The 17,739-nt window shown below is 42.1% G+C and overlaps 1 protein-coding gene across 2 annotated transcripts in view; it reads left to right on the top strand.

Moving 5' to 3' along the window:
• Positions 1–17,739, top strand: part of sema6a (sema domain, transmembrane domain (TM), and cytoplasmic domain, (semaphorin) 6A) — a 126,994-nt gene that overhangs the window by 70,048 nt on the left and 39,207 nt on the right. For both annotated transcript variants that reach the window (XM_074669512.1, XM_074669513.1), the window contains exons 6-11: positions 45–146; positions 8,162–8,252; positions 11,658–11,777; positions 12,334–12,422; positions 15,104–15,321; positions 16,954–17,085. In XM_074669512.1, coding sequence (XP_074525613.1) covers positions 45–146; positions 8,162–8,252; positions 11,658–11,777; positions 12,334–12,422; positions 15,104–15,321; positions 16,954–17,085 — 752 coding nt within the window. The remainder of the gene's footprint in view (positions 1–44; positions 147–8,161; positions 8,253–11,657; positions 11,778–12,333; positions 12,423–15,103; positions 15,322–16,953; positions 17,086–17,739) is intronic.

The raw sequence follows: 17,739 nt of genomic DNA, 5'->3' as shown, positions 1-17,739 counted from the left end.
AAATGTCACCATATCTTTTTCTGTCTTTCTTCCTCTGCCTGAAGGACGAGTGTCACAACTTCATCAAAGTCCTCCTGCAGCAAAACGATGACACCTTGTTTGTGTGTGGAACGAATGCTTTCAACCCTTCCTGTCGAACCTACAAGGTAGGGATACGCTCACGTACACACATGCACACACAGATGTACTGACATACAGACATATTGCTCTTCCCTATATGCATGACCACTAAGGACTCCTATTATCACTGTTATCTTTTTCTTTTTTTTTTCTCTCTGTCACACACCGTCTCAAGACAATTTCTCAACCCAAACTATGTGGGTGTTGTTTTAAGGAGGGTGGGTTGGAGGGTGAAGCAATGAGGTGATGGACAAGGATGGATGACTTTCACAACTCAGCAAGCCCTCCTCCTATGTCTTTATCTCCAGGTGTACTTTGACACGCTCGATTTAGAAGCTGAGAAACCCAACCACCTTCCTTCTTGCACACACTTACTCACACACAATCAGGCCCAGTCCTAAAATCTGACTCAACCTTCTCCTGTAAACAGATGCCCTGCTGGTCATATTCATGCGGGCATGTTTGGAATGGTTTCAAAATTCCTTCAGGCGAAGCAAAACCGCCGTGCGAAGAGGCATTTTTAATGACCTGGAGTCAAGACAGAGCAGGTAGACTTTTGGGTTGACATTATCACCAAAAATAGAGACGTCTGAAATGATAGACACGGAGGGAAAAAGAAAGATCAGCAGACAGGGAAGCAGACAAAAAAAAAAAAAAGAAGCAGGCAGAAAGACAAACACGAGAAGTTGACAGGCTGTCTTGTAACTGCTGCCAAAACTGTCCCAATTTGTTCCTTCCCTAGTGACATATATCCGTTGTTTTTGATGCCTTCGTGTTAAAAGTGAGCATTTTCCATTCCATTGAGTGATTCTTAGCTCATTCATGAAACAATTTTAAGTACCTGAAGACGCTGGGCTGACTTAAAAGACAGAAAAACATGCCACAGGAACAAAGCAGCTCAGTGTTACGGTACTCATTCAACTTTTATCACATGTGCAGAAACAAAGTACGCCTGAAATGTTCTCCAGACAAACAAAAGTACGATTTATGTGGTTTCAAACGTCACTGTCATTTCATCCAAGTATCCAGAGGGGCTATGAGCTGTCATACAGAGGAATCAGATAAAAACAACATGGTACAGGCTGGAAAGAGAGATGTAGGGATAATCAGAAAGACAGGCGAGAGACAGAAAGAGGTTTCGTCCTGAAGGATGCTATTGTTTGCTTTGTTAGGATGATGCGGTGGTCACGGCACACTGAGATGTTATCTAGGTGGCCTGTGGGGAAAACTCTCCTGCTTTGCTTCACTAGATCTGTTTACCAGTCAAACAAGACATCTCCGCTCGGTTGCGTCTGCGGTTCGGCATGCTAAGCGCGCAGAGCGGACGTCTTTCAATTCAGCGACTCCTCCTGCAGGGGAAAGTGGAATTTATGTCTCTGCATTTATCAGGCGTGGTTAGCTTTTATGGCTCCTCCGGTTATGGTTTCAAGGTTTGTGTTTTAGCTGTGAGCTGCAGTGAGATTGCTGCCAGTCTGGTGGAGTAAAAGGGGAAGTGAAGGAAAGTGCAGTAAAACACAGTGACGCTTGGATACATGCATTTGCACAGGCACACATGCTTTTGCAAACATGAAAATCTGGGTTTGCTGTCATAAATTACTGCATGTTGACTTCTGGTAGCATGAACTTATAAAAAAAATGAGAAACACTTGTTTAGAATTCATTAAAGCAGCATATCCGTCAATAAGAGTTGGACGAAAAACAGTTATTTCATTTGAGCGCTCAGTGCAATATTACTGCATATTTTAAACTTGCTCCATCTAATTAGCCATAAATTTTCTCAGTAAATGTAAATGAATTTGCTCCGTCTTCTAGAAATGATTCTATTGCCTTCACTATAATTATTGTAGTAGAATAAAATAACAATTTTAGACCACAAACCAAATCAATACACCATGACTTCATGTCTAAAGAGTGAAATATTTACAGCATTTCAAAAGTCGTTAAAATCATCACTAATCGCTTCTACACAAACCTACAAATGCACAAACAAATGTCAGGGCACAAGTGTATGGACGAAACAGAAGTGTGTGTACACCCATCCAAACACTGACAACTGTGCAAACAGGCAAACATACAACACACATTTTCAAAATCATACACACACTGTGTTCTGCTGGCAGCCTGGCAGACTCTCTGGGCAGATACCAGGCCTTTGATGGCGTGCTGGGCTCATCCACTCTGCCTGGTCAAAAGTGTGTGTATCATAGTGTGTGTATCTGTGTGTGTGTCTGTCTGTGGTTAAATCCACCTTGGCCACAGTTTGCCTCTCCATCTCCCCAGTGTGACAGCGCTGAAAAGAGCTTCTGTTTCGGGGCCAGCCTCATCCCACATTAATCAACAACGCTGCAAGGGCAAGCAGGGGGGAGGGCAGGGTGGTGGAGGGGGGAGCAGAGGTGGGGAAAGAGAGAGACTTGAGGGGGCAGGGAGGGCACCCGGCTAAACCAGCAGACGCCAATGCTGTCTTCTGCTGCAACACCTTGTTTACCTTTTTATTTTACCTTCTTCCTCTTTTTTTCTGTCTTCATTAGCTGCTTCTCGTTCCTCGCCCATCACCTCGTGTTGCTCATGTCAGCACAAAAACACTGACACACGTATGCATCCATACAGAGCAAACACAGAAAGACACCTTGGCATGGACCTCTCCCTCGTCACCTCAGAGTACCCATCTCCCACTCTTCTTTTATTCATCCTTCCTCCCACCCTCCCCCCTCTCCTGCCAGCCCTAATTCCTTCTCCCCCTCCATTTCTCCCACCGTTCCGCCCGCCATCTTTCCCTCTGTTGCTTTCTCCCTCTGTCACTCCCTTGCTGCGCTGTAATAATAAACACCCCATCCAGCTGGGCTGATATATGACTGGAGTCAGTTTCATCGCCTGTTGCCAGGCGAAGTGGGGGGAATCGGTGGGGAAGCTGGGAGGCAGAGGGTCCCAGGTGATGCATCCTGGACCTCATACTGGTGGACGGAGATGTGCTGGGAAATTTCTATGCATGCCAAGTGTTTCCATTTGAATTCTGAGCAAGTAAGAGATACAACCGTCTCTTCCTCTCTTGATACAGCTTTTTCATGACCGCCGTGTCCATTACAAAGAAAATAATTAATACTCTGAAAAAGGTAATGCATAATCAAGCTCTTTGACATAAAACTAGTCAAAGGTATTCATATATCCTGACTGGATTCTTTCTTATGAGGACTCTGATAAATGAGCTTCTTCTTCAAACATATTTCTCTCAGCAGCTGCAAAGCCTGCAGCCTCCTGCTCCGGAGTAAAAGGTGGTCAGGGAAAGGGTTCATCCTCCCAGGGCTCAGAGACAGGCTGCAGAGAAATGGGCCATGACTATTAATCTCCCAGGGAGATGTGTCCTTGTTTGCTTTACACAACTGCTCCTAACCCAGGTGTGATCCTGTGCACTCGACCTTTATGGATGAGGGGAAGGTTGTGCAGGAGGAAAAATGGACACTCCTCTCAGCTGCAAACTGTAGAGCCGGATCTGAAAAATGCATCAAAGTGTCAGAGATACTCTTTTTATAATAATGATGAATCTTCCAGCAGCCGACCTCTTTGACACCAACAATTAGAACAAAGCCATCCGTCAAAATCAGAACTGGTTAGAGCACTGAGATTGTTTCAGAGATGACAGTCTCTAGATTAAGAATGAGACATTTCAAAATTTCCTGTGCACAGCTCATTTTAAATGCTCAGTCTTTTTTTCTTAAGGCCCTTTAAACTCTTCAATTTGGTCTTAGTCTTTTTCATTATGTCATGTTTATACAATTTGCACTACACATAAAGCACAGGATATAGATGCAGCTAAATGTATAACCACTACCAGATGGTAGGTGACAGGCGTATCATATCACGTTTTATTCTTATTCTATTTTTTCAGATCTAATGTGAATAAATTTAAGTCCAATGTAAAGTAATATAAAATAATTTAATGTAATATAAAGTAACGTAATGCAGGGTAACGTGATGTACGAAACATAACGTAACGTAACAAAACTAAAAGTAGCGTAACATAATGTAACGTAACGCAACGTAATGTAACGTAACGTGACGTAACGTAACGTAATGTAACATAACAAAACATAACGTAACGCAACATAATGCAACACGATGTGATGCAGCACAACACAATGCAACGCAACAAAACGCAATACAACAAAACGCAATGCAACAAAACGCAATGCAACGAAACCCAACGCAATGCAACGAAACCCAACGAAACCCAACGCAATGAAACGCAACGCAATGCAACGAAACCCAACGCAATGAAACGCAATGCAATGCAACGCTACGCAACCCAACGCTACGCAACCCAATGCAACGCAATGAAACACAACACAACACAACAAAATGCAACCCAATGAAACGCAATGTATTGAACCACAACATAACGAAAATGAAATGTTATAAAAAAAAACGTAATGAAACGAAACGTAACGAAACGCAACACAACAAAACGCAACGTTAAGCAACTTAACGCAATGTAATGTTATGCAGTGCAACATTACATGACGTAATAGTAATGTCATGTTATTTAATGTGATTTAATGTAAGATAAGAAAAGTAACACAATTTAAAGTGATGTACACATCATAATGTTACTTCATGTAGTGTAAAGTAAAATAACCTAATGTAGCGCAACATAATGTAACCTAACAAAGTTAAATGCAACATAATATAACGCAATGTAACATTATGTAACATAATGTAAAATACTGTAACGAACTGTAACATACTGTAATGTAACATTCTGTTAGGCGATGTAATGTTATGTAGCATAATGTTACAAAAAGTTATAAAACCCATCGTAATGTTATGCAATTTAATGTAACAATTCAATGTTATGTAACAAAATATCACATTATGTAATGTAATGTAACGCAAAGTAGCCTTAGGTAATGTTTCCTATCACGTCCCATCTTATCATGCCATACAAAGTGGTTCTGAATCATTTCGCGTTGTATCAGGTCGTATCGTGTCTTATTGTATCTTATTGTGTCTCATGGTGTATCAGTCCACTTCAATCTGCACAGTATGGTTTTGTGTTGCATTCAAATTTATCTTCTCCTATCTTAGTGTAAAAAATATTACCTTTGTGTTAATCAGATTTGATGTTTTCTTCAATATTCATAGTGTTATAACATTTTTTTACAAAATAACTCAGTAAGATAACTGATAAAAAAAAAAAAATTAGAGGTACAAAGGCTCAGGTAATCTTAGGTTTGTCTTTTGTCCTCCAAGATTATTTGGAACAATTACGTACGTAAACAAGATCTAAAATGTAAACATCCTCTTTTTCAGTAAGAGTAACAAGGAAACAGCTCAACACTTAATAAATTGGATATGGGCTCAACTCACCTAAAGTATGTCATCTAAGATTTCACAAATCCCTCAAAATACAGAATAGATGCCTTGAAGCCACAAGAACAAAAATGTAAGAGGAACGTGTCCCTCACCCTGAATTTTTTAAGTTGATGCTGAACCAATTATAACACTCCTGACGGGCATGTTTTGGATCTACATTGTGTTTGTCTAATTAATTAGCATATAGCCTATGGAAAGCACCAGTGAGCTGTTGTAGTAATTAATTCATCTAGATACATAGCACCCCGAGCCAAGGTTACTGTACGTTTGTCTGCTGACTTACAGCCCATCCCTGCAGAACAGTGTGTTGTTAAGGCAGCGCTGACAAACTGTGACAGCCTTACTCTTCTACTCCCATTACTTTGAATTGTGTCTCGTCGAAGCTGGAGCACTTCTTTCTTTTTTTTCCAACCAGTGAGTTTTACAGCATAATAAGGTTTGCCTGGTAAACAACACATAAAAAATCTGTCTGGCTGTTAAGACGTTAAATTCTTCATGGTAATGTTTAAGAATGCTGTGTTTCAGCGTAGCAGTTTTATGGAAAGCTGTTGGCCGTTTTTTGAATTATTACAGATTGCTTGGGACAAGGCTAACAACAAGTGAGCACTCGGCCTGTTGTTGCTCCAAAACTTGACAGGAGCTGTGCGTATATCTGAGGCTGGGCCGGGAGTTTCTTCCTCTGTTCAAACGGCAGGAATAGATCAGTGACAGGCAGCCGAGCCCAGCAGACAGAGGTCAGTGCCTCTGTGAAATCAACTGAGTGGATTGAGGGGTGGAGGGGGAGCCGCTGTGGCGTGAGAGATATGCGAGAGTGTGTTTGTGATGTGTCAGAGGAGGAGGGTGTGTTTGTGTTTGGTGGCTGACACAGGCACAAGCTGCTGACGTTTCAACCTCGACCGTCGCTCTGCACATCCAGACGCTGTGATTCAGAGGATGCACCTGACCTTCAGCTGCTCCCGTCTCTTATGATTAACTCAGTCCAATCTATAATTACAGTCTCTCCTGTCTATTAACAACATATATCTTCATAGAAGATCACCTCTGTGTATTCTCTGCCTCTGATTTCTGAGAAGGCAGATGGAATGAGAAATTGAGAAATGCACTGCTGTCCATGCCTCTGTGTTTGTTGTAAAAGGTCACTTGTAATTTTCTCTGCCAAATCAGCCTCAACAATTTCTCTGGCAGGATTTTCCAGCATTGCGCCGGCGTGTGTGTGTGACCTTTTTAGTGGGCAGATGATAACCATTTCCGCCGAGACAGGAATAGAAAAACAAAATGACCTGTTTAGAGACCAGAAAGGGCGGCGTAAGCAGTTTGCAGCCTTGGCAAGTGACACTCCGCTTTGTCTAGAGTGAAGGGAATGAGTGAGGAAACAAGGAAGGAAGTAGTTTGCAGGAGAGATAGAACTAGAGATAGGGAAGAAAAATGACGGTGTGTTAGGAACTCTGCAGGAAAAGTGTGTTGGGTAATCCTTCCTGACCTCGGTTTTGGCCTGTGATGCACGGCTTTTCTTCTTTTCTTTCATGTGTTTGTGTGTTTGTGGGTTTCTCTGGTGTTTAGCCAGGGTAAGAGAGTATCCTAAGGCATCCTGGGAAGACAAGCCAACCCATGTTGGGAAGATAATAACCTCTCACCCACATCTTATTCTCCGCCATGCACTGCCAACTGAACTGCAACCAAACTGGGTGCAAAGCAGGAAAATCTTGTCGAAATTCCAGTTCAGGGCGATCATCTCACTGAGCCTTCGACTAGACGAGCAGTGCCTGTGAAACAATGAATAAAATCTCAGAATAGCTCATGGAAATGGGACCACTGAGTGATGGAGTGATAAAATTAGCTGCGAGTTTGGATGAACTACACCCAGTGCTGAAGAGGACAACTTTTACACCGACTCTGTGCAGAATTAAAACTAGACTCTAAATCAGGGAATGAGTTTTGCCCAAGGAAACGCTCTAAGCACGGGTCTAAGTGGAGACTGCAAAATATGAAATAATGACTACTGCATGATTGACTATTTAAAAACCACTGTGGCTCAAAAAAAAAAACTTCTCGCATTCCTTGCTCAGGGCCGTGTGCTCACCCATTTTCCCTGTGCCCATTTATTTCCTCTTCAGAGTAAAAGCACAGACTTCAGAAATCAGGGCAGGGGAAAGCACCGCAGTAAAATGGGTTAAAGATCCGTCTCAAGGGTTGTTAAAACTTGACTTTATCACCAAGACAGTTGAAGGATAAAGGATGACAGTGGGAAGCAAAGTGCACCCACCCATGCTGTGAAACATGTTGTGGTGGAATATGTCAGGGTTTTTGTAATCTCCCTCTATGACAGTTTCCCAGACCCTCCCAGATGGGCCACTTTGACAGTTCTCAGTGGGACGCCAGAGGGGCATCTACAGGATATTAGTTTAGGTCAGAGTGAAATGGACACACTCTGAACAGCTTTTTGGGACGACTTTAGTAAGACTCACACCAGTGTTTGTTTTTTATTTTTCTGGGGTCTTCAGATTGACATTGTTTTGACAACTGAGCGCATCTCTGACTTTCCTCTTTCAGATCTTTCCATTCAGCTGGAAACCAACACTTCCTGTCTTAGCTATATTTTAGGTCCATTGTTTCTTTTAACAACACTGCATTGTTTTGACCCTTTGTTGACCTTTGACATCTTTTGTGACCCTAGACGGACACTCTGGAGGCTCTGGGGGAGGAGATCAGTGGAATGGCCCGCTGCCCATATGATGCCAAGCACGCCAATGTTGCCCTGTTTGCAGGTAAGATGCAGTAAATCTCGTTTGTCTTGTTTATCTTTTTTTACTGAGATGTGTTGAAGACTTAAAACACAAGACAGCAGGAGGAGAACTCTCACACAGCCATGCCCTGCATCTCAAACGTGTTTCTCAGTCCTCAGTATAACATGAAGTAGTTATGAAACTACCATGTTGAGAATCGTCCTAAAGCTCTTTTACTTTTATTGGTACCGACCATAAACTGTATATGGAGTGTACAGCGTGGCTTCCCCATTTATCATTGAATGGTTTTGAAGCCAAAATTCCTCTATCACAGGCGCAGCCATTGAGCAGTTGTACAGCCAGAGTCTGTGCAGTAGGGATGATGAGGGATTCTGGGAGAATCTGAGTGGAGCTGGGTGACAAAAAATTATAATTATTTTTTTCTTTTGAGAGTCTAATCACTTCTTGACTCTACCTCCCGACATATTTAACAATACCCGAAAAAAAAAAACATGAGAACGGCATCTGTGAACCATCGTTAAACGTTACGTAAAGCCTCATTTTTAACCTGGTATAACTAATGAAAATGAAACTTTTCAGAAAAAAGAGGACTTGAATGCAAGACAGCCAAATAATACCTTCAAATCACCACAACAATTGGACGTGAGAAACATTTCTGCGAGGTGTATTCATTTTTTAAAGATTGACCACAGCCCATCTGGAATGGCTGGAAAGCTGGATTTTCCAACCTATACTGCAGCCAGTCACCAGGGGGAGCAGTTTTTGTGGAGACCTCACTTCGAGAAGAGCAAGCGGACGTCCATTTTTTTTACAGTCTATTGTACTGACTGAATTCTGTCTGTAGTACCGATTACTGGTCCACGCAAAATCAAATGGTACCATGTTTTGGTACCTAAGCACATCCATGTGACTGTGAGAGAGGGTGGAAGAGTAGGCGGTTTTTTGTACTGGACATAAACACAGAATTGCAGATTTATATACTGAGAAATTAATATGTTAGATTGAAAATCTCTTAGATATTCTAATCAAACAAACTAATATTTATCAACACAGGAACACACAAAAGTACCAAAAATTTGTATCGTTAAGTACCAATACCTGTCGACAGGTACTGGGCATTGGTACCATATCGTTTCAAATGTAAAAGGTACCCATCCCTACTACTGCTCAAAGATGGAGGATCAAGGAGAGAGGAGGGAAATATGAGGAGTCATAAGCGAGGTTACATGAGAGCAGCCTTCAAGGAATCATGTGTCAAACTCAAGGCCCACGGGCCAAATGTGGCCTGCCACGCTATTTTATGTGGCCTGTGAGAGCTTAAAAGGTCTGATTGTCTTGTAATAGATGCATTGATCATAAAATACATTTCCCATAATGCCTACTGATTATGTTACCCAAGAAGTGATGGCATCCCGCCACTATATTGCTGTGTTTTCACATCAGCGCCATTATCTAAGCCAGTGGAATGAGAAATGAAACAATGATCCCAAAATGTCCAGGAAGTGAAAAGTTGATGCAGATGGAAGGCTGTTTAAAGAAAGATGGGAAGGCCAATATATGTTTTTGCTTCAGGGAGACAAACTAGCATGTCTTTTGTGTTATGAGGCAGTGGCGGCTGTCAAAAAGTACAATAGGGAGTATTTGCATTTAGTTTACATTAAATTTAGTTACATTTTATTCTGCTTACATCTGGCCCTTTGAGGGCAATCATGCTGATGTGACCCTTGGTGAAAATGAGTTTGACACCCCTGATTTAACTGATATACATTATATTCTAATACAGTGAAGTTGACAAGATTGTCAGAAGTACACAAACAAAAAAACACCGATCATGACGTGTGTATGGCACATGGAAGTGTTAAAAGATAGCCAATAGAAAAGACAATGACAAACTTTGACTACGTTCACCTTATTTTACTCACCACAAATACACGGCTTAATGGACTGATTTGAGGAAGCTCATAAAAGTAGTTCCAACAGCAAAAAGAAGGTCTGTCTTTATAAATCAACAAAAGCCTGAGTGAAATTAAAGATTCCTCTCATAAATAGCCTCGTGACATGCTGACCCAAGTTCACTCAGAGTCCACATCACCTTGTTGGGGCCCTTTTAGTCAGCTAAAACAACCTTCTCCTTGTACATTATTTCGTACATATTTTCTTACATTCGTCGTGACTGTGATTTTCAGAAGCCCTTTTTGTGGCTTCACAGAGGAGAAACTTTCCTGTTAGTGAAGAAAAGATGAATTACACGTGATACTGCTACAACTCCCTTGCTGCCATAAGGCAAAAACATCCAGCCTAATTTCCTCCTATCTGCACTCATTAAACACTGGAACAGGCTGGAGCTAGATGGGATAGTTGAGTCTATTTGAGTGAGGGGATTAGTTGCGGTTGTATTTAATATTGTTCTTAATACCCTGCGGTTTATTGTAATGGCAGTACTTTGACAACATGTCAAGAGTGGAGGCCAATCTGTGTTAAATGCACCAGAGGAAAACCTTGAACTGGAGGCCACAAATGCTCTGCTTAAAGAATTTGCTGCTTTTTAGAGCATGTTGGAAATCCATCAATACTATTGTGGTAACAGAAAAAAGGTAATCCCTTCTCTCTGGCTTTTATTGGGTTTTTCTGTCCTTCTCTTTGTCCCTCGTTAGCCTTCTATCAAAATGCTTCACATGAAAAATAAGTCACAAACCGACGGGACCAGGATGAGTCAGGTTTCCGATGGCGTGGTGCAACACTTCTGATGCAACCGACCCACAGGCCGCTAAAGACATTCAGTCCCCGTTCATATTTTCTGTGAAGCGATTTACGGCCGCATTGATGAGCTGTCCCTGCCGAGGAGGAGAGCAAACGCCTAGCTCGACCGGTTAATGTGTAGCAGAGCTGCTTGGAAGGAGCTGGAAGCACTGAGTAATCAACAGGGCTCCTCTGACTGCTATCCTTTCAATTATGTAGTTTGAGTTTCCACTGTGGTTAAAGCCCAGGCAGGCTGAGGTCATGCTGGTGGTGGATTGTGTTCGTCAACTATGTGTGTGTGCGTACGTGTGCGACTGTGGGTTTCTGTCGAGCTCTTCTTGAACTGTATGCAGAGCCTTCTTGTGTTTGAAGTGTGTTTGGGAGAGCGAGCAGTTACAAATGTGCAACATGTTTAAGTGTGTGTACAGCCTGTTTGTTGTCCATCAGAGAGTCTCTTTGGTTTGTGTGATTCATTCTTTTCCAGCTCTGAGCCATCTGTAACATGTTTGTGTATCCAGCCTTGGCCACAGACGGCAGAAATCTCTGAGTGGCTTTTTGTGTTTTTGTTTCGACTTCACCCTCCTCTCTTCACCTTTTCTCTTTCTTCACGGCCCTTTCTGTCCCTCTGTACTCTCCGTCTCCATCTTTTTTCTCTTATTGCTCTTTCCTTCTGTGTTCCCTCTCCAGATGGCAAGCTGTACTCGGCCACCGTAACAGACTTTCTTGCGATCGATGCGGTCATCTATCGTAGCCTTGGAGACAGCCCGACTCTGCGCACTGTCAAACATGACTCCAAATGGCTTAAAGGTGAGTGTATGTGTGTGTTAGTGTGTGTTTGAGGAAGGAGGGGTGGGTGCACACATATTCTCTGAGGCTGAAAAGCACAAAGCTGAGTGACAAGTTAGAAAACAAACTCTACTGCCGACATGCATGCTTGACCATGTGTTTGTCTTTGTGTGATTTACGATTTGCATTTCCTTTGTGTGTGTATATATATGAATGTATGAGTATGAAGAGCAGGAGCACTTATGCTAATGCTACATGCTCTGTTTGACTCAGTCGTTTTGCCAACCTGTGCCGGCAGAGTTGATGTAGGCAGGAAATTGCTTTGCCCCGGGGAGAAACAAGCACAAGTCCAGCCTGTCAAAACTCAATAGAGAGATTCCCTCTTTCCCTGCATGCAAATTACTTCGCTGATATGATGGATGATAGATTGAGGCACTCAAGGCTCACACTCGGTGCTTTTCTGCATAATATGACAGATATCCGGGCTGTTTACTGTGAAATATGGTGTCAGAACTGTTTTATCAATGCAAAACGTCACTTTGAGTCATACTTTATTATTTTTTTCCTCCTCTCACAGAGCCCTACTTTGTGCAGGCGGTCGATTACGGCGACTTCATCTACTTCTTCTTTCGGGAGATTGCCATGGAGTACAACACAATGGGAAAGGTAAGCACAGGCCCGATTGTTCTGCTGTTGTTTGAAGTCTAATCAGAGGTGACTTCCTATTTACTGGGAGAATTGGGAAGTGCCTGAAGAAACTAACAGGATATGGGTGTATCACATAACTGGAAGGAGGCTTTCAGGGGCTGTAAAGTGGCCAAGCATTTTTCAGTAACAGATAAACACAAGGCAGGATGCAGGACCCTAAAATAGACCCAAAAAGAAAACCCGTGTATGTCTGCAGATCCCATTTAGAGGTCTAAATATACTGCTTGAATTGCACATCCGTATCCGTCCGGCACTGCTCCCATTTGACCCACCATCTCAATGCTTCCTGAGAGGAATTCCACCCAAGTTTCTCTGAGAAAAACCATAAGGAAGTTGAATGAGAGTCAGGCTTTCTGCAGCTATTAGACATTTTTCTATTAATCTCCCCAATTTAGCTTTGGACTCTGCCCTGAAAAAGTCTAATTGGATGCCAGGTAGCAGAAAATACCTTATAGAAATGGATATATTTTGAAGACATGAAAGGAAACACACAAGAGAGGATGAGAAGGAGAGAGGGGAACAGTTGAGAACAGAGCAGAGGTAACAAGAAACACAGACATAATAGATTCACTGCCACAAGTGACAGGTTCTTGCTCTCCCCAGCATGAATACAGATCAGGCTCCTCAATCTGCGGGGTATTTTGATATTAATGTCAGCATAATGATGCATGTAAGTGTGAGAACTGATGGTGTGGAGAGCGATTTAACATTAAGCAAATGGTATTTCTTCATTATTATTGAATAGATTGGCCTTTCCTGACAGGGTAAGCATCATTTCTGCTTTGCCGCAAACTGAGAAATCAACTTTGTCAGGCCAGAAGTCTGAAAGTCAGATTGTTGAATTGTCATCTGGAATACACAAAACTGTGAATAATTTAAGAGACTTGTGGATTGGTCAACCTTGAGTGAGGCATTTTGTGTGTTAATGAATTCTATGGGTATTTTGCTGCTTTGTGTGTCCTGCTAAATCACACACACACACACACACACAGGCCAGCGTGCACCTCTTTAGCAGCAGGAAATGTTTTATGTAAAGCTGACATAATCCCACACTTACCTTGACAGTCTCACCTGTAGTGCGCACAGTAACACATTTTCTATAATCTCAGAGCTCTATAATCTCTCTCTAAACAGGCCCGTGTAGGTGTGTGTGCTTGAGAGTGTGTGTGTGTGTGTGTGTGTGTGTGTGTGTGTGTGTGTGTGTGTGTGTGTGTGTGTGTGTGTGTGTGTGTGTGTGTGTGTGTGTGTGTGTGTGTTTGACAGCCAGACTGAAGGACTATACGTGTTTTCTTTGCTTTTCTTCAGCTACGTCTCCAGTGGTTATAAAACATGGAGGGATGAGGGTGTGTTTATATGTGGTTATCTGTGGCTGTGTGTGTGTGTATGTGTGTTTAGAGAGAGATCTGGTTTAAATGCCTCTTCGCTCCCATTCACACTGTTTACTCTGGGCTACAATTTCAGGTCAGGGTTGGATTTATTGCTGGTAAGTATAGTGTGACAACAGCTAATTACAATACTGACTGAGTGAACTTACAGCAGAGTGGTAATTACAGTGCCGGCGCCGATTTGAAGCTGTATACTTTAGATTTTGGGTTGCCAGGTGCTGACTCCTTAACAGCATATCAAACACTTCAATTTACTCCTCTGTGTCTTTAATTTGCCATAAAGTGGTGAAATGTTGGATTAAGACGCAGTGCAGTGTCTTCCAGAGATTTCTGTCAGTCAAACAGCCAGACTGAGCTGAAAGAAGAAACAACATTTCAGATAATAGTTTAACTCTCAGGTACATTTGGGGCTTTTCTGGAGCTTGAAATTAAATCATCTTTGTCATTACTAGATACTTTTCTAGGGTTTCATGGAAATCTCTAAACCGCTTTAAACCTAAAGCCCTCAGCCTTCACAAACCATTCCTCAGTATTCAATCATCTGATGGAGCAAAATGTGATGTCTTTCATTTCCCTGAAAGCAGGACAGAGTAGGTACTGAGTGTGGTCAGATTGTTATCATCATCATCATGATGCTACAAGCTGAATTAAAGAAAGGAGTTAAAGAAAAGGAGATTTTGCAAGGAGCTTTGAAGCAGAATTAAAGTTTTATGTGTTCTAAAGATGAAAGCTCAGTCTGAAAATGGCAAAAATATTTCAGTCACAAGATCACAACCAAAAAAAAGAATCCTTGCCTTAAAGGGAAATTCCACAAATGTAATCATAAAATATTTTTAAGGTTTGGGTAGTGTTACTTAACATCTTGTAAAGAAAAAAAAAGTTTTATGGCTCGCGATCAAACTACACCTAATGTGTTTTTTTAAGTGATGTGTGGATGGAAGGAAAAAGTATGTTTTTCATTTTTCTGCAGCCTGCCTTCACTTTTACATGGGGCATCATTAGCTGTTCGACCCATGACTAGCAAAACAGAACTGCTGATTGTCAAGCTGCATACTGGGCAAAGAAGGACCAGCTTTTGGCTACAATGACAAACAGACAATGTTTTCCTCATTCATTTTGTAACATCAAATTTCAAGGACATATATGCCAGATTTGTGCAACCATCTTTTTGTAATTGAGCAAGAGTCTGTAGAAATAACTGAAACGGCCATTTTTCTTAAACCTAAAGCTGTTTGTTTTGACTCATCCTATTAGGTGGTGTTTCCTCGGGTTGCTCGGGTCTGTAAGAACGACCGTGGCGGCTCTCCTCGTGTCCTGGAGAAACAGTGGACCTCCTTCCTAAAGTCCCGCCTGAACTGCTCCATCCCGGGGGACTCCCACTTCTACTTTAACATCCTGCAGGCTGTGACGGATGTCATCCACATCAACGGGAGGGATGTGGTGATGGCAACCTTTTCCACACCTTACAACAGGTACCCAGGAGAAGACACAAACTAAATGAGGCATTTTATTCAGCTATCTCATTTTCCCCTTGTCACAAATAAGGTCAAGTGTGTCAACATCTGTTTTGCAACTTCCATTTATTAACACAATCATCTTTTTTTCAGGTTGAAAAACCTCAAAAATGGCCCCAATTTATCAAAAGTTGACAGTGTGACCTTTTTAATGTTAGCAGTGCGTGCCCTGCTGGGGTTTTTTGTGACACGTAATTCCTGCGACTTCTGGGTCAACATTTACATCTTTAGTCAAAACAGCTTTGACGCCCTTTTGACATGCAGGTGTTTAATCTTATTTTCTCTTTTATAAATTCATATTCAGAGCTGCTTTCATATTCATAGGCACTTGTTATCTAAATTGAAAATTACCACAAAGCCATAGAGCCGGGCTGATAGCTTGCACATATTGTAATTTTCCATTTTATGGCTGCTTTTTAGCAGATAAGACAATTGCTTGTGACAATGCAATTGAGCGTGGTTAATGGACATTAAAACCCAATGAAGCAGTGCCTCTGAAAACTTCTATAAGCGCTGGTTTTGATCCTGGCATTAATTTTCCATTTCATAGTCAGGGAGGGAAATTAGACAGAGCATATTCAGAGAGCAGGCAGCTCACAGAGTGTGTGTCATTTAATTGTCTGTCTTGAAGTCCTGCTGGCCTGTTCGCTCACCAACTGGCGCACTCCTCTCTCTGCCTTGTTAGCAGCTTGATATAAACAGACATATGACTGTCTGACTTTCTGTACATATCCAGTACTGGGTGCAATTACTGTGATTTAGTAGCTAAGCCAAGAATCAACAGCTCTCTGACCTTGCTCACTATAATGCCGCCCTTGTGCACGCCGTCTCCCTGATGTCTGTGTGAGTTTAACCCATGATGCAACTGCAAGAAAATCCAGCCAGCTTGGATTCTCTGCAAAGAAATCCTGATAAAGAAAACAATTTCAAGTTTCATTTTTTAAATTTATGAAGGCAGATGCATGAAAAATAGAAAAGTGAGTCAGCAATCTGCTATGCAGCGATTGCTCTCAGCAGAAAGAATCTGCTGCTGTCACAAGACGAGTGTTTTTCCCCTTAATAATAAGATAATCTGCTGTCTGTATTTCATGCCCCACTGTGCACTTGTGGTGAACTTTGATGCCTTAAGGCTTCTGGGGAAACCCAGTCTCGGAGGGAATGCGTGTCCTCATGAGGCTCAGCAGGCTCATAAGGACAAAAAGACTACTATCTGCAATAACACTCCAGTGCATACACTAATATAGCAGCAGGCAGAAAGTGAGACAGAGCATAAGTGATTTCTACTTGAGTTAAAATAATCTTTTGATTCAACTAAAGAAGCGGAGAGAATAAGCAAAGTTTGCACACTTTTTACACATCTTATATAATGAGTGAAAGAATCTGTTACCTTTTTAACAAACTTGACCCAGTGTTGATATGCAACAGCTTGAACAAGCTGTTTTTGAGGGATTTTAACCCTTCTAAACAAAGGCTGTGAATGTTTTTTCCTTCTCCTGGTGATATTCCAGACTTCCAGGCCAGGTGTTCTTTGAAATATTCAGTTGAAAGGTTGTTTATGTGGTCTTTGTCTTTGTGTGTGCGTCATGGCAGTATTCCAGGCTCAGCGGTGTGTGCCTATGACATGGCGGAGGTGGCCAACACCTTTACAGGGCGTTTCAAAGAGCAGAAATCCCCCGACTCCACCTGGACGCCTTTCCCTGAAGAGAAGGTTCCCAAGCCAAGGTACAACAGCAGCCACTTAACCACCATGCACACACGAACAGACACACATGGGATTACATTAACAGCACGTACAGTCACTCTACCATTTTTCCCACACGTTAGCTACATACCCCACTTATCAGTTTATAAGACTTGTGCTAATTTCATCACGTTTTTAACTCCTGTTGCACCATATTTGCATACATCCCTGCTGATTTTGTCTTGAGGAAGCAATTACGCATCCCATGTTTAAACCTACACACTTAATGCACACGCACAGCCACACGTATCCCACCTCGTTTCACACTCGCACCCCTAACGCATTACCTCACCTCTCTCAGCACACACACAGCTGCATATCAAAGAAGCATTCACTATCAACAAATGAAGCATGAGATCATTTTACAGATGGCTGCCTAATTCCACAAATGCACCAGCCTGATCAATCTACCATCTATTGCTTTGCTAATTAAGGCGCTAAGAGCTGCTCTCCTCTCTAGCAGAAGAAGAAAAAAAGAAAAACAGCTTTACCACAAAGATCTGGGTTACGATAATTGTTGATACCCCTGTGTGTGTGTGTGTGTGTGTGTGTGTGTGTGTGTGTGTGTGTGTGTGTGTGTGTGTGTGTGTGTGTGGGTGCTCGTGTACGTGTGTGTGTGTGAGTTACCATATGCT

The sequence above is a fragment of the Halichoeres trimaculatus genome, unplaced genomic scaffold, assembly GCF_033239565.1.
Source record: "Halichoeres trimaculatus isolate MK-OKI-2021-1 unplaced genomic scaffold, fHalTri1.1 fHalTri1_scaffold_5, whole genome shotgun sequence".
Classification (NCBI taxonomy): Eukaryota; Metazoa; Chordata; class Actinopteri; order Labriformes; family Labridae; genus Halichoeres; species Halichoeres trimaculatus.
Note: the sequence above shows the minus strand (reverse complement) of the source record. Positions and strands in the feature narration are given on the sequence as shown.